The sequence below is a fragment of the Cataglyphis hispanica genome, chromosome 18 (genome assembly GCF_021464435.1).
Source record: "Cataglyphis hispanica isolate Lineage 1 chromosome 18, ULB_Chis1_1.0, whole genome shotgun sequence".
Taxonomy (NCBI): Eukaryota; Metazoa; Arthropoda; class Insecta; order Hymenoptera; family Formicidae; genus Cataglyphis; species Cataglyphis hispanica.
In genome coordinates this window covers 1,320,850-1,339,035 of record NC_065971.1, presented here as the reverse complement: position 1 = coordinate 1,339,035, position 18,186 = coordinate 1,320,850, and the positions used below count along the sequence as shown (strand labels likewise).

General features: G+C 31.7%; 1 protein-coding gene across 4 annotated transcripts in view; it reads left to right on the top strand.

Moving 5' to 3' along the window:
- Positions 1 to 18,186, top strand: part of LOC126856334 (spectrin beta chain, non-erythrocytic 5) — a 63,092-nt gene that overhangs the window by 10,405 nt on the left and 34,501 nt on the right. For 3 of the 4 annotated variants that reach the window (XM_050604745.1, XM_050604746.1, XM_050604744.1), the window contains exons 1-3: positions 7,901 to 8,054; positions 13,137 to 13,381; positions 13,586 to 13,753. In XM_050604745.1, coding sequence (XP_050460702.1) covers positions 8,027 to 8,054; positions 13,137 to 13,381; positions 13,586 to 13,753 — 441 coding nt within the window. In that variant the 5' untranslated portion in view covers positions 7,901 to 8,026. Of the gene's footprint in view, positions 1 to 7,900; positions 8,055 to 13,136; positions 13,382 to 13,585; positions 13,754 to 18,186 lie in introns of those variants that run through there. The other variant, XM_050604747.1, reaches the window with a different exon arrangement.

The window sequence follows — 18,186 nt, the reverse complement described above, 5'->3', positions numbered from 1 at the left end:
TTCCAACTGAAACGATTTACGGTATAATTTTTAATATTACTTTGATGAAAAGTTTGCGACGAAAACATAGTGTACATCAATTATGCAATTGATGCAAATTGCATATCGAATTTCGTTTGGATAAAAAGAAAAAGGAAAAAAATTATGTTAATTAATTCCGCGCTTATTCCGTTTGTTAAACACTGGGGATAAAATAAAAGTGACCAGTTTAAACGAACATTTTGATAGAATACAGGAAATCTTAAGTTCTGCAATGCGTTTTGTGAAAGCTACGATTTTTAATGCTTGCAGGAAACAGGGCAATGATTCATTCGCACGCCGTAATAAGTCGTCTAGAGAGAAGTCGTTCGCCGCAGTAATTACAGTTAATCGCCGTCGTAAATTTAAATCAAATAACGTTATGTTCCTTTAATTTTGTATTGTGCGCTTATGAAACGCGCCGCTACGCTCGTTTGAAAGTTTAAGAGGAAAAAGGATGTTGTATGGTTGCAAGCCGTACTGCAATTTTTAGAATTTCTAATTGATCATTATTTCAAGCAATGTTGCAACACTCGGCAATTAAACAAGAAACGGGAAAGGTGTGCTTTTGCAGAATCAACTCCGTAACAAGTGCTATTTTTACAACTAAATTTAACTTGTTCCTTAAAATCAACTACTTCGTTCACTCCATCAGTATTAATCTCAAGTTTTAAGCGTTTAAAGTATATAATTACAAATTAAATAAAAAGATATAAAAGATCGCAATTTTTTAAAATAATTGCATGATCGATTTATAAAAATATTTTACTTGTGGCTTATAAAAGTTTAGTACGAAGCGCAATTTTTCGTTACATGATAACGCGAATTATAATAAATCATAATTCGTGGGTAAATCTGGTTACATATTCTGTCGAATAAAATATCAATTACAATACATAATATCGCGGAGATTGCGTTAATTTATTAGCGTAATGAATTTTCCGCCAAATTGATCCGTGAATAAAGCTCTCATTTGCAATATTAGATCTCATTATCCTGATCATAAATTTAACCTAAAGCCGGCAGCCATAAAACATAAGAGAGATTATACATTTCCTCTTTATACGGCCGTCCTTCATCTTTCACGTTATTTAACGTGCGATGACTTTAGCGGGTTTCCTTGCAGGAAATGTCGTCGCAAGGATACACGATTCGTGTCGTGCCATTCAGAACTTGTTCTTCGTGTAATCCGCGTGTCGAATTTGTTTGTATTAAGTGATTACGTTACCGAGGCATATCGTGAAATTAACAAGCTATTAACGCAATACTGACCAGTCTACCGATGTTCGCGCGAGAGAGAAAATCGCTGTTCGCCGCGTCAACGCCGTGTTAAACGCATAAATTTTACTGCCAAGTCGCATCGTAATGAACAGATGCTTTTGATGTCCCCAGGGATAATGTCCTACAAAAAACTATTATAATAAAATAAATATTTTTAGATACATAATTAAAAACGAGAAAAGTTGTCTTAGAAAGCAACTTTTTTGCTTACACACTTATTAAAGACGACCATATGATATAATGATAGTCCGTATACATAACGCCGAGATCCATTCAAGTAAAAAATAAATAAAAAATAAGTTTGATATATTATTATTTAAAATATTTAGAAATTTTGAAATTGATTTATTTTAAAGTGGATAGTTTTAGCTTATGTATGGAGCATTTGACACTCTTAATGATGGACGATCTTATTAAAATCTTTTCTTGTGTTTTTACCGATTACCGTAATAAGTATTTCCTGCATCAAACCACAGCGGCTACTTTGTCTCTGCGGCGTCTCTATACGCGAAGAATCTCAAGAGATTACGAAGCTGGCAATAAACGAGTCGTTGTGCAAACATTACGGCGATTACTGAGTAGATTGTCGCGGTTTTCTATCGCGTATGATATGCGATCATAGATATTGCGAAATGGGAGACTGCTTCTTGCAAAAGAGTCGCGTTATAATATAATCCGCGGGGCAAAGAATTGCGCTTCCAAAGTTTCATAAGCCACGAGTAAAATATTTTTGTAAATCTGTTGTGCAATTATTTTATAAAATTGCGACTTTTTATATATATTTTTATTTAATTTGGGATTATTTACTTTAAACGTTTAAAACTCGGGATAAATATTGATGAATTTTAAAGGTAACAGTTAATTTTCAGTTGCATATATGTATGATGATAATATGTGATAAGACGATAATATCAGATAACAAAGAACAATGATAATCCTAAAAAATAATAAAAAATATCTGGAATTGCTTGCACATTTTGTCACATTTTTTTTTTAAATTGATTAATTAAAATCTGAAATAATTTTAAGTGCATTTTTTTTTTTTTTAATTTTGTCCGCTTCTTAAAAAGAAACATCACGCAAATGATCCGTTTGTGGCAGATGGAATGTCGGCGCGTGCTTGTTTACCGGATACTCAAATTGCCTCTTAATTAGGCAGAATAAAGTAGACTTATTGGAGTTAATTTCACCGATGGTCAGATTGACAAGTAAGAAGATCGTTCTGACCTCGCACGGTGGTGTTATCTTCGCAGCTTAATTAATGTTGAACAGCAATTAGAGACGACTTTAATGAGAAATAAAAATCGCCATTCAAAAGATCGATCATATCGATACGTAATTATATAATTATATACTATTCTGTAGATAATAAAAGCTTGTCAATTCGTATTGCTGCTATTCCTTCGAGATTAATTAAAATACTTTATCGCGAACAATTCATCTGCATTATTATTTCCAAATAAAAATTTTATTGGAATCAAGAATGCGAAATTGTAATACAATGCATGCTTGATTACTAAAGAAGCTAGTGGAGTATTAGTGATTTTCATATATGAAAAAATTGAACGTAATTTTAAATCTCTAAATTAATATTTGAAATTTTTATTTGCATACAAAATTTGATCGTATTTGAAAGTTTTATTTGATATTTTAAATATATTTTATTAGTATTAGGTTATTACATTTAGACATAATTTAGACAGAAATAAGATCCTACAATAACAGAACAAACTAAAACTGTTCCAATCTTTCGTTCGTTGACGAAGCACGCAAGATAAATATTTAGGGACATTAAGGATGTGTGCCGTCACAGTCGAGACATCCTTACTCGTCTCGAAAGCGTATGGCCATGGCCAGGCGAAACGGAAACCGGCCGAAATACTGACAATATTATCTGTGATGTTAAGTCATCGCAGAAATGAGATATTTACATATTCTTACGTAATATTTGTTTCGCGAGATAAAGTCCAACTTTATTTTCGTCTAATTAAATCCGCGAATAATTGCAGAACGTATAAACCAAGCTGTTATATATATATATATATATATATATATATATATATATATATATTTATTTATTTATTTATTTATTTATATGTGTTGAATATTAGAAATTTGTTCCATTTCATTATCTATATGGAATGTTACTCGACTTATAGACAACGGCTCTTTTTACATCCGCAATCTCTTATCGCGTCTTATCAAAATGATCTCGCATGCAAAATTCTATTAGGCTGACGTAGATAAATGTCAGTGGATGTAATTTCTCAACCGTGTGAAAAAGTAAGGCGCAGTGCGGGGAAACACGCGGAATAATCTTCCTGTAAATTACCGCGACGCCTAAAAAATTTACAGCGATTATAATCGCCATTAAAAGCAGATTTCGAGTGCGCCACAGTGACGTCTTAATAGCGATGATATTCAGCGCAATTCGAATTCGGATGAGTATGCAAGTTCTTTTCTGCGTTCCGCAATCTAATGGCTGAGTCACTTGAAGCGTTTTCGAACTCTTAGAAGAGCCGTACTAAGGTCGTTACGCGTCGGCATGCCTTGCAATATGGCTTCGCGTCTGCTTCGAAAATTTATCTTCGGTCGTTACGATCATTAAATCTATATATAAAATACTATACAATAATAAAATAAAATACAGATTTTTTTTTTAAACTTTGCATTCTCATAGAAGGGATTCTCTCACAGAATTCTCCGAAGGGAATTTTAATGACGATGCTAAAGCACCAATACTACAATTGATACTACTGTTAATTATACATACAATTTTTTATAAAGATTGAAGAGAATTTTTTCATATAAAGCAAATCTCTCTTGATAAATAATAATCCTATAAATGTAAACGACTGACGTCGTTTTTAAATAAATATTCGTGTATGCTTTTGTGTAATTATTTCGCGAAAAATCGACATAGTTCTGCGGTTTCGTTTTGAATGTATTAACTGAAAAATATCAAAACCAACTGTGATTATATCTGATTGTGAGGCATAATCATTATATTTATGTTAGGCTACAATGAGCTATTTTTAACAAAATCTAATTTTTTTTCCTTCATTGAAATTAGCTTCAGTAAAAAATCAGGTTTACAATAAAAAATTGAATTACTTTTAAAACATTAATGAGAAATATTGCGTTGAAATTTTTCTAGTGATTACCAGGGTAATTAATAGCAATTTTATTTTTTTTACTTCTCATTTCTCTGAGCTTTTTAAAAGTTGACATAAACAGCGATGCACAAAAAGCTAGTATTGAATATCTTGGTACATAATATAAATAATTGCACGAAATACCGCGTGATAGTTCATAAATCGTATCTGTGACACATATATGCTCAATAAAATAGAATTCTATAATCGTTGTGGAATGTTCAACAAGAGATTATTTCATCGCAACAGAATAACATATATATATATATAACATAGTGATGCGCTGGAAAATTCCTCTGTTTTTGCGACAGTAGTGAAATATTTCAATTTCTTTTCTATCTCACTCATCCGAGATGTACAAGTGCGAAATAGAGATGACTCAACAAGCTTCGTCATTCATGAAAGAGGAACAATACGTAATACAAAAAATATGTTATCCTTTGCATAACTTGGTTTATTTCAGATACAATTGAGAAGAAAAAATAAAAATTATTTTTTAATAATGATAGATATTAAATTATTGAGCGAAAATCTGATTCTAATTTTATGACAATTATTTGTACGCATGTATTTATTGCTTTGATCTTTTATAAGACTGGATATTGCGGGCGTTGAAATGCGAATATCGTAACTGTATCGCTACGATAAAAAAAGTGGCATCGGTGTTTATTCCCACAATGTCACAGCCCAAAAATAGGCATGTTGTCATTACTGTTTGAACTTTGAAGTCATTATTGCGTTTATTTCCTTGTATGTACACATTGATATGAATGTAATGTTGAATCAAATATAGCACGGCTTATTAACGTCAACAGAGAAGATAATCGTGAGAGACAATAATATATATAAATAATTAGATGACGAACTATTACTTAGGCAGCTCAGATGATGATTAACATTTCTTATTTAACTTGTTGGATGAGCGCTAAAATTATAGTATTTTAATTACTTCTTCTATTACGCAAATCAATTAGCTCAAATTAATATCACTCTTTCTTTCAAAAATTGTTTCATCTTATGTAATATGATTGATATTATAGAGTGAATTCATTAATTATCTCTTGCAAATATTTAATTCATGTTTTCTATTATGTACCCTTTCGTATTCTTTATCATGTGCTAAAACGAATCTTTAATCAAAAAACGCCTTTCTGTTTCATGAAAATTCCAAAGCACAATGCTTAATTACATTGTTGTACTTTAAATCATATTCTCGCGAGCGATTAAATTTCTTCGTTTTCTCAAAGTAAGAAGAAGGGGACCGAATGTCGCTATAAATTCTACACACTACGTTTATCACGAAACTCGCTTCTGCTTTGGATACTCGGTTACATACGTGCGTACGACGATACGGGAATGAATTAATGTTTGCCTCGGCTATCAGTGTCAACAGACCTGGCCAGCACTTTCCAGAACGAGTGCCGATAATAATACGGCTCCGATTTCACCTGGTCCGCTAGCTTGCACATACAGCTCCTCTCTCGGCTCTTTCGGTGCGTTCACCGTATTTCCTGTGCAATTCTGCGCTTCCTGCCGGCAACACAATGCCCTTTCGAACAGTATCGGTATCATCTTTGTGTATATGTTCGATTTCTAGAGCGTTTCAACCCGATCGAGAAGGGCTATTTGGCCTTAAATATAAATCTTTTTTTAAATCTTTGAACATTATTTTCGCAATTAAATATTAAATTAATTATTTTCGAGAAGTTATAAAAATATATTTTATTAATTATAATTAACAAATTATGACACAAAAGTCACGTGGAACTAAAAAACTATTTTTTTATAATCTTTTAATATGTATATATTTAGAATTTTTATATATAACATGCAATATTATATATATATATATATATATATATATATATATATATATATATATATATATATATAGACATCGATTTCTTAATCTAATCTATTTAGTAAGCAATAAATCGATCTTCGCGTTTTCGATAAGATCAATTTTTATTCAGTCGCTTCATTGGCGCAGCTTCGAGTTAACAGTATCTCCTATGCGAAGATAGCTTCTGGTCAAAAAACCAAACCCACTTTAGTGCAATCGCCGTATTTCCGGTGCGATTCCGCTCTTCCTGCCGCATTGACGGCCTCATGATTAAAGGGCTCTTTAATTAATATATTATCGGTGATATTGGCGTCGCCGATTTTTCTCAGGCGATAATTTTTGATTCGATATTATCAAGCATTAATCTACATTCGTTGCTAGTCTCGCAAAATTCGAGATTTGTATAAGCGCGATCTTTCGTGTCAACATTAGAAATTGAAATTGGATTCGTTCTCTTTTTCTTTCAGAATTTATCATTCTTTTCTTGAAACAAGATACACAAAATATCACAGAACTACTATAGGACAGCTTCTTAAAACGATTTATTGTCGATCTTAAATATGTATACAAATTCAGGGAAGTTTTACTCAACAGATATACGAGAATTTACTTTTTAAACTTCCTTTAAAGAATTATATTTGCTATAAAATGTTTCAAACTCTCGACATTTAATTTGAAATTATCTCATGATAAATATAGACAATATTTAAAAGATTCAATTAAAATATACAAAAGTTCTATTGTAAATTTAAATAATCGGTGATATAAGAAGCTCTGAGAAACTGAGAGATTGAAAGAAACAAGAGATTGTTGTCTAGAGAATTGTAATCTTTAAAAATATAATAAGATAGATATTCAATGAAGACTATCTTTAAATCTCGCGTTATTTCGCTCGGATTCCTGCTAGCATCAAATTTGAGAGTTTATGCTTATCATCACGTTCGTGTTATTTAAAAACATTCCGTAAAAGGTATCTCTTTAATAATGTACTCTTCGGATTAAAAGATTAAGTTCCACGCTAATCTTATGCAATTGTGCATCCTTTGCATTAACAACTATGATTTGCTCATTTAATTTTTATTTAATTTAATCATTTTATTTTTTTATATTTGAAATACTATTGCAAATTTATTCCTAAATATTTATTCAAAATTATCTAAGTATCACACAGCTTAAAAATTTAAATTAATTTTGAAAAATTTATTTAGAAATCATAAAATTATATAATATGACAAATTAATGTATTTTTTAACATAATATAATGTATCATATAATATATATACATATATATATATATATATATATATATATATATATATATATATATATTTATATTTATTTAAAATTGATTGAATCTTGCAATAATCTTCTATATTCTAAAGTTTATTTTTATTAATTTTATTCTTTTCTCTACTTTAATTCTTTTATTTGCTTTACTTTCTCATTCTAGTCCAGTATGCTTCCACGCCTATGTATTGCCACACACGTATGTGTACTTAACTTCTGCTACATAAATAAGCCGGCCGACATAATACACATGCGATATGTGATAACAGTCCTGTCAGTGGTCTTCGACTGGTAACTGAATCAGTTGGGTGTCACCGTTCGTACATGTTTCATCTCACGTACTCGCCCGCGTTTATTGTATTTGTAAAGAAATTCGACAATGAAAATCGCGATTGAAAAGACGAGATAAAAAGACTAGTTAGTGCGTGAAATTGATAATCCTATGGCGTACAATCAACATTATTATTCTGGTAAATATATGAAAATAATCATTGCTCGTTGCTCCGCAAATTTTTTCTCGCCATGTATATTTCTTCGTTACATAATTAGCTAATGTAATGAAAAGATTCTAGTCTTTACATGCAATTAAGCTTGAATGTCTAATAGTTTAATGCGCGCAGTGTTAGGATAATTTTATAATTACCGCACCTGTTTGTACCGTCTTATCTCTGCAGATAAGACAAGCAAAGTGAAATTTCTGATCTGTCCATTCGTCTATTAACTAATGAAAGGAAGATTATCCGACAAGTCATGTCATTTATTGAAATAAATTATATTAGTTAACTCAAATGAATGTCTCGAGATTTCACATACAGGTCATATCATCATAAGCTTTCTTTGACGTTATCTTGTAGCGACTTTGAAAAATTTCTAATATGCATTTACAATTTTATAATTATTACAGTAACGTGAAAAAGAATTTATGAAATAAGTATAACAGATATATATATATATATATATATATATATATATATATATATAAAATTATATTCCTAAATATGCATAAAAATTAAAAAATACGTAAAAAAAAATAAAAATTTATTTTTCCTCAAAATATTAAAAATTAATTTAACATCACAATTTGGGAAAAAATAGAAAAAAAATCATAAATTTATATTTTTCAATATCGAGATTTATCGAACTGGCTAGCAGATATAAATCTGTTCCCCTCCATGAGGGGTTAAGCAATGTCACCTTGATTGAGATATACGCTACTAACACAAACGTACACATTGTGTCTCCTTATTAATAGCTGTACGAAACATACTTAACGCGTGCGACGAGCATATGTATCGTCGTGCGTATCACGCTCAAGGAATTCGCGCCAAGTACATGTCGTAGTCATCGCGTAATACAGTGTGAGTGTCGTGTAGGAATACTCCGTGCACCATTCAATTGTTCTAGTATTTTAATCATATGCATCGAGATGTTGTCATTATCTTCACGCTCGTATTTTTTTTTTTTGTGTCTGTCCAAAACTATAAATTTCTCGTGTCATAAATCTTTGATATTATAGAAATTTTTAATTTTACAAATTCGCGCGTTGCATCTTTGTCGTTTTAGATTTTTAATTTCTATATGGATCGGATATTCTTTCTGTCATCAAAGTTTTGATGTACTTCTAATACTTTTAATAGATCTAATAGATCTTCGGATCATGATAAATTATATGACATCGTTGATCTGCGAAACCATAAATCTTGCTGATGAATCCTTGGTTACCGGTTACATGATACCATGAATCATTGGTATTATAGATTCTTGGTAGATATAGATTCAGATACCGCTACTTCGATACCTTTGGCAATCAATATCCTTATTATTAGAGATCTTCGGTATCAGGAAGTTTTGATATCGCAGTTCCTCGAAGCATAGATCTCTCTATAATAAGTTTCTAGTATCATAACATTTTAGAAAGGATTATATTTTGCTATCAGATGAGCTACTTTTCCACCCAAATTGCTGAATTTCCTTAAACTTTTAACTTCCATTTTGATAACCGATATCGGTCACGTTCTGGTTAATATATCGATACGTGAAAGCGTCAGACTTCAAAACACGCTCTCGTCGCGAAGATGTCGCATTTTAATCCACTTTCGAAACGTGCGTCCGTCACTTCTGCTTAATATATCGATACGTGAAAGCGTCAGAGTTCAAAACACGGTCTCGTCGCGAAGATGTCGCATTTTAATTCACTTTCGAAAGGAGCGTTCGAGGCGGACGCGCGCGCGATTCTGGACGTGACATCACAAACCAGACGATGTGACATTTAAAATTTTCGCGTATGTAAACGAATTTCATCGATTCGTGAAAGCGTGTCCTTTAATCTGCATTCATTCGAGACACGTCCTTGATGCTCCTCTCCGTCTCTTTACGAGGAGAGAAAGAAAGAGAATGACACGTTTTCTATTAGCGAACTTTCTAATAGCTGTTTCTATTCGATTGACGTTATTAATATCACTTCAAGAACGTAATTCTCGAAGTGATCGCCACTTAATATTGGCGATTATTATTAGAAGTATTGACATATTATTCCTTAATCGAAAAGCGTCGAAAGTATACGAAAGTATACGAAAGAATCTCAAAATAAGATGTATAATGTTTATAAAAAATTATATTTACGGCACAAAATAAATTTCTACAGATATTAAATAAATCTTGTTGCTATTTGCATCAAGCAGTTCCCTTTGAATAAAATTTATGTGTATATATAAAATTTCCAAATTTAGATTTATCCGTACGTCTTATAAATTTTCAAACTTTGACCTTCAACTCTCAGTTCTCTGAATTTGCACGCTGCTTCAACACTCCAGCTGGAGTTAATTAAAAGTCCAGACTCTCTCTCTTTCTCATAATAGAACAAGTAAAAGTGAAAATAAAAAATACAAGATATCCGGACGTGTATAAAAAAGATTCATCTGACAGACCGACGACTTCAAACAACGTTTGGCGGTCTAGCGTTAAATCGCGTGGACACGGAACTACGTGGCGCGTCACGCACGTGCGAGTGCACATTAACTATCATCCTGCACGTGCAGTCGCATGCTGCCATAATTGACACTTCAAAGTTGTGCGTGCTTTTTCCAGCGTACGCATCCCTTTCTTTTGCGCTCCCCCCTCGCCCCCACACTGGGCCAATTTACGCTCGCGCTCGCGTTCCTGCTAACGCGTCCTTTTAAAGGTTGGAAGAAAAATTTACGACAGCATCTATGTAGCCAAAGTGACAATAAGCGAGCACAATAATCACGTCGAGTCACGAGTGCTCGGCAAGAAACAAGTCTCCTTCTGCCTTGAGCGTACAGCTGTCATTTATGCACTTGCACCTATTATCGAACTGTCGCGTATGAAATGCGAGTTTCGCATTAGCATTCTCGTATAACTCCGGAGAAAATTAAATACGATTCATTCTTTTTCTTTCATCTTTACATAGAAACGTTACCCTTTTTTTTTTTTTAAGAATGACACTATGTGAAGCGAAATCTAATTGTGTATGCAAAAGAAGTATCTCCTCTTGTATCATTTTCTATTATTAGAGAAAAGAAATTTATCTTATCGAGATAAATTCGGAAACAAAATAAACGCTAATATTCTGAAGAATCTCTAATTGATTCGATTCTAAATCAAATTGATCATCAAATAACCGTAAAATTCTTCGAAATGTCAAATTCATTAATTTACTTGTATTAATACCGATACCATGTAATAGCTTTTTGTTCAGAAATATAATATTTATGAGCCTCATCATCATCATAAAGAAGTAAATTCGTGATACGCGATGATCCTTGCTTGAAATTTATCGCCTCGTCTTCCGAGAAATTATCATTTTTTCGCAACAAAGTCGATATTTGCGTTTTTTGCGCGCATTCGATCAATTTAATCCACGTAATCTCGTAAATTCGGATTAAAACTGTCGCGAATATTTTTACACGCGGCTTCGTTCTCGAATATTGACTTTGGCGCGTACGAGTTTCGATTCTTCGCTTATCTGCCTGCTGCGTAAATATTGCTACTCGTAAAAGTTATCACGGCTCGTTAATCCTTCCGAGAAGGAGATGCCCCGTTTGTTCGTTCTCTCGCGCGAGAAAAGTCGACGTGTGTGCTTGCATCGTAAACGCTGTCGTACAATGTCCACTCCTCCGGTTAAAATAATCAATCCCTTTAATGATAGATACGTCTCATCACGTTATCGTAGATATCAAAAAATGATACAACAAATATCTCTTTAACTTCCGCCTCTTTTATTATCTAATAAAGTATGAAGTATATATTTAAAAAAATATATTTAAAAATTTATATTTAAAACTTATTAGAAAAAATTTATTAAAAAAAAAAACTTATTATTAGATAAAATATATAATCATTAATAAAAATATGTTTTGACTAATTACTACATTTTCGTTTTTCGTATATTAATTTTTTTTAGATATTTTTATATTTTATGAAGAACAGAAATGATCGCATACGATATATGTTTTAATTTGGCGAGGTTAAATTCTATGGAGAGAGATAGTTCCTTGTCGGCATGGCTATTCAATGCGTCATGAATCGATAATGCAATATTGTAGCAGATGAACGTTAGAGCGTTATATTTCAAGATAAAAGATTGTAACTTATAGGAGCTATCGCTTTGTCTCTTGGTTAAATTATTATCCCGCCAGTGAATTAACATCCATAGGTATAATAAACACCTGCTTATTCGAAATGGAATGTGAAGCCGATTAATGAGACGATTGATATATAATTTTCCTCGCTAAAAGTCACTTGTAGAGAATCGTTAAAATTCCTGGCCTTTTCCAAAATGCAATACAATACTATAAATAATATTTGCAATTAGAAACACATGTCGCGATTCTAAATTAACACTGTAATCGATTTATGGTTCACTTTTAATTCCTAATTTGCGACGTTTTTGACGTTATAATAAAAAATTTGTATTACGAATAGCTAAAATTTATATTTTTAGAAATTCGTTGAATTAAAAAATAATACTGCTTTACAAATTTTTATAATATCCTGATTAAAATTTATTTTTTGGTTTTTAAGATAATAATTAAATAAAATATATAATAAATATATAAATAAAATGTATAATAAAATAATTAAAAAAATAGTACTGCTTTATAAATTTTTGTAATATTTTAATTTTTAATTTAATTTTTATAATATTTTGATTAAAATTTATGTTTTGGGTTTTAAGATAATAATTCCTACCTTTTAGAATATATCAGAGTAACTTTTACTTGATTTGAGAAATTTCATCTCGAGTCTTCAAAAGCGGTTACTCAGAAAATCCCTTTTGATTTTGTTATTCGTCGCCAATTAAATTCAATGTCTATTTATATCCGCATTCCGGACATGGGAAACCGTTGCTTAAAAAAAGAAAAAGGTCCTCAAGCACGTGCTTGCCAGAGAGGAAATATCGTGCGCGTTAAGGTTTCTGGAGAACATTTATGGTTGTGTTTCGCTTTACGTATTCTATGTTTATATTACGTTTAACAGAATGCTAACAGAACTACCTAGTTTTAAAAAGCGGATGTTTTTTTTTGTTGTAGGGGCGCAGTATGTGCCCGGCGCCGGGCCCAACGCCGCACCCCAAGAAAGGACCCGTAGTCTCGAATACGCATATCCGCCACCTAGAGTCGACAGATACAGGGGCGGTGCGCAGATACAGAAGAGAATGACTCAGAGGGAGGACGTTCTCAAGTTCGAGCAGGGCCGTATTAAGGCTCTGCAGGAAGAACGTCTTCATATTCAGAAGAAGACGTTCACAAAATGGATCAACTCGTTTTTGTTAAAAGTAAAAAATTGTTTTCTCAAGTTTCTATTTTATTAAATATATAAATAACATATTTTTATTTCTCTTTCTCAAGAATGTTCTCTTAAAATATTTCACAATATTAATTGCTTTTTTATGTCGGAAAATTACTTTCAATGAATATAATAATTATATTATTTATATAATTTTCTTGAATTAAATTATATCAGAATTTGATTTTTTTAGGCTCGCATGGAGGTGGACGATCTGTTCACCGATCTAGCGGATGGCAAGAAGTTACTCAAACTATTAGAGATCATCTCCGGCGAGCGATTGGCTAAACCCAATAATGGACGCATGCGAGTTCACAAAATCGAAAACGTGAACAAGTCCCTGGCATTCCTTCATACCAAGGTAATGTATAGTCCCGAGAGCATGTGGCTTTTGCCTCTTTTCTTTTTCTTTTTCTCTTTCTCTCTTTCCGTCTTTTCGGGTCTCGAGTGTGCGTCTCTTCGTTGCTCTCACTCTCGAAAACCTCTTGAGAGCGAAAGATCAACTAAGGTCCAGCGCGATTGCATGTGTTGGGCGCATGAACAACTTTGTTTGGCGAGGAATAAATAAAGGCCCAAGGCGAAAAAGCTCCCCAGAGCGAAGTCGAGTGCCGGATAAATTAGCGGGGAATAAGCAGGCCCGTTAAATTCCGCTCATAACTTTTCTGTCGGACTGTAGATCCTCGTGACATTATGTACATTTCGATGCAAATGTGTTAAATATATTGTCCCAGTCTTTTGCTACAACAAGTCTAGATATGATTTAAATTACTGCAGACTCGAATACTAAATAATCGTTCCATATATTGGTATATTGAAATATTAGATATTAAAAAAATATTGAATTCGTCACAGCATGAATATATTATTGGCGCTATTATCAATGTAAAAAATTCAGATAATTAATCTAACGATATTCTTAGCACCAGTTTTCCTTTTTTTATATTTCGCTTTTATTTTCTATCTTTCGTATGGTTTACATTCATATTAATAAACATTTATTAATGAATCCAAATTTTGAAGTGAGAAATTAGGAGCGATTATGAATGAATGGATTAACAGGAAACAATTGAAAAATGACGTGCGGCGCGTCTCTTTATACAAAATTCGGAATCGCTATGAGGTTTTTGTTGGTCTCTTAGGGTTCGACAGATCTGACGTAAACACTCACGCATCATTAGATGATGCCTTCGTCCGTGCAGATCTTACGTTACGGTTTTTTGCTTTTTTCTTGTATGCGATTCCATTCGGTTTCTCTTGACGTGCATATGCTGCACGTAGTGGAACTATTGTGTCATAAGTCAGAATGGAGGATAGAAGCCATCATTCTTGAGAAGTTTACACTTGTCGGGTTTCGTCTGGCTCATTGCGACACATCGCTGGCTTCCACAGCGAATTTGATCAAAGAGAATTATCACGGAAAACGCGCGAATGTCATACGCGAGTCTGTTTTATAAAGCGACTTCATAAAATTTAGATGATTTATGGATTTTGTAGCGAGATAAAATGAGGTCGAGCATGCGATAACGGTTACCGATAGCATTAATAAACAACTATTTTTTAAATCCTCGTTATTTGTCGAGTGAAAGATGCAACATTTTTATGATCTCCATTTTTGAAAAATTATTCGCGAAGTGATAAATATAAGAATTAATTGAATATAAGTAAAGAAATAGACTTTTATGACATTTTTATAAGAATATAACATTCTAAGATTTTAATGGCAACGTGTGATATAGTCTCAAGATGTTACCACTTGCGGTAATATACTTCAGTGGCGATATAATCATGATGCTTGGCCGCCTGCTTTTTATCCGACAAGTGTTTTATCGATACCACGGTAAAATGAACGTAATCGTTACGCATCATTGTGAAGTCTTATGTTAAATTGTCGAGCATGCAGTACATAAAAAAACTCGTCTTTCGACATATATATTGACTTACGGAACTTTATATCATTGTTTATTCAAGAGAAGAGAAATTTTCATTTCTGTATGTACTCACTTCAAAATGAGTCATGAAAATGATTAGATAACTTTGAAAATCATACTTTATATTCTTGTTTTTATAAATCTATTTATATATGTATATGTATGTATCTAATGATCGTAAATCTATTTTTTTTTATTTACGAAATAAAAAATTAATTTAATCACTCACCAGTACGAGGCGCAACAGCAGAGTTGATGTTTAACGTTGTGATCTGTAAAATACAGATAGACATATCCAAATTGTACGAAAACATTCTGTGTCCAAAATAATTAGTATTTCACAAAATAATTATTACGCAAAAAATGAATTCTCTATTTGCTTTTCAAATAAATCTTAATAAAAAAACTGTATAATTCACGAAAAAATTTTTTTTTATATATGAAGTTTTATAAAATATAACAAATAAAAACTGTAAATAATCTGAATAATTATAAATTCGAAATACAATGTTCAAATACTTTACATGTATTGGCACAAAAATATTAATTTATTTAAATATTTTAAAAAATCTAGAATATTTATTAGATTGCATAATAATTTAAAATAGCTCATTATCAGAGATTACTGAGCAATTTTAAAATAAAAATAATAAGATAATTAAGTTATATATTGCTTATCTTACAATTGCTCCACTGTCTTCCCGGCCTCCTTCTCCTCTCTTCTTGTTCATCCTTCATTGTTGTTACATGGCACTCACTCGTAAAAATATGGTTAATTACGAAACGCGCACTAATCGGCAGAATACAACGATTGCGTGACTTTGTATGACACTCTCGATTTCACGCTTTATTATATCACGATAAAAAAATAAATGCCAAAAATACAATCCGCTCGACAAGAATTATGCGGCCAAATTTATGCGCCATTCGCCACGATTATCTTTATGCTTAACGAAAAATATGCATTATTTTAGGATATTTTTATTATTTTATACATTATGATGTAAGTGAATAAATATACAAATTAAAATTAAAAATGAATATCAACTGACACACTATTCGAAAATGCAGTTACATTTGCCGACTACTTCGATTGCATGAATCTTGCGAAATATAATAAGCGGTTTGACGTATAAACGTTGAAAATTTATGTGATATTAATAACGAATCTATATATAATTAATAACAGCTGTATTTATTAATGAAATGCGTTGCGTTGTTACTCGACTCGGAATCGATCCGTATTCGCGATGTTTTGTTAATGATTGAAAAAACGCGAATAACATCGCCTTCATCTTAATAGCAAAATTACGCGAGTGAAACGTAATATGAATAAATCGCTCGAAATTATATAACTGAAGTTTAATATAGCAAGTATGATATATTTATAACGCATAAGTTCGAGAAAATATACATATTAATATATTAACATTAATGAAAATATATTAATATTAATAAACAGTTAATTACATTTTTTTGTTATTTGGATCAAATAACCATATGCGATCATCTTACATGCCGCTTATCGCGGGAATTAATCAATTACGCGAAGCGATAATTGCTAATTGAAATAATCTCAAAGAATGATCGCGTTTCGAAAAGTAGTGATACGACGAAGCAGTCTCTGTGTTGCTGCCTGCTCACTCAAATGTCACCCGGCGAATGACATCAAGGCCGTGATATGTAAACACTAAAGTACGCCGCGCACACAACATACGCCGCGTACGTGTGACGTTTTTGTTATTATCACGAAATATTTAACGTGTTATAATATAAAAGCATATGAAATATTATCTTGCTTGAATTTCAAATTAATTATTGAGAAATGGTTGATGTCACGGCTTTTTATCACGGCTTACTTTAATCAGTCGATTCTGCGACTTGTATATTGTTACGTATTTTCAATCCGCGAAAATTATTGGCTCGTTAAATCTAAATTGACAAAAAATTATTAAAGTAACGAAAATCTGATGTATTAACTATTTATTAATAATGAAATTAAAATTCAAGGATATTCCATACGTTTTTATTTCATTACATATTAAATATATATAATATATAATAAATTAAATAACGCACACGAGATAGAGTGATATAATAGAGATATAGTGTAGATATAGTATTCTCGCATTCTTATGACGTAGGGAGAGATATAGTGAGGATATATATTATTTATCTTTATGATGTATAGCGCGTTATTGTTAATCATATAGCCTTGTTATCATTCTAAATCCGAGTGAACGGACAACGTATTCTGTTCGAGAGAAAAATGTAAACATTCTCTATCAATATTATAAGTAATTATGACAGTTCGTAAAATTAATTAATTTTCACGATAAATGGCTCGTGAATATATATTTCAATGACGGCTATTTGATCCACAACAGAAAGATGTGATATATCGACTGTTTATTAATAATAAGTTTCGCGAAATTTGTATTAGAAATATATTATACTTGCGATATTAAACTTCGAGTATATATATATATATTTTCTAGCAATTCATTTTACGCCTTAATCTGACTCACATAATATCGCGCGAGATAGGATAAAACCGATGTCATTTTCATGTTCATCGGTGATTAATAAAATATCGTGATTCACAGGACAACTTTGACTTCGATGTCGCAATGGTTTTAATAGTTATATTAACATAGTTAGTAGATATATTAATTTCGTATATTTTAATATTTATCAATTACATATCACATTAATTTGTTTGTGCATCGTCAAAAAAAAGAAAAAAAAATACTTTGCGAGATTTATTCGATCGAAATGTGTTCTTCGAGCAGTTGGCAAATGTAACTACATTTTCAAATATTGTTTTCCGCGAATATTTATCTTTAATTTCAACTTGTATATTTAT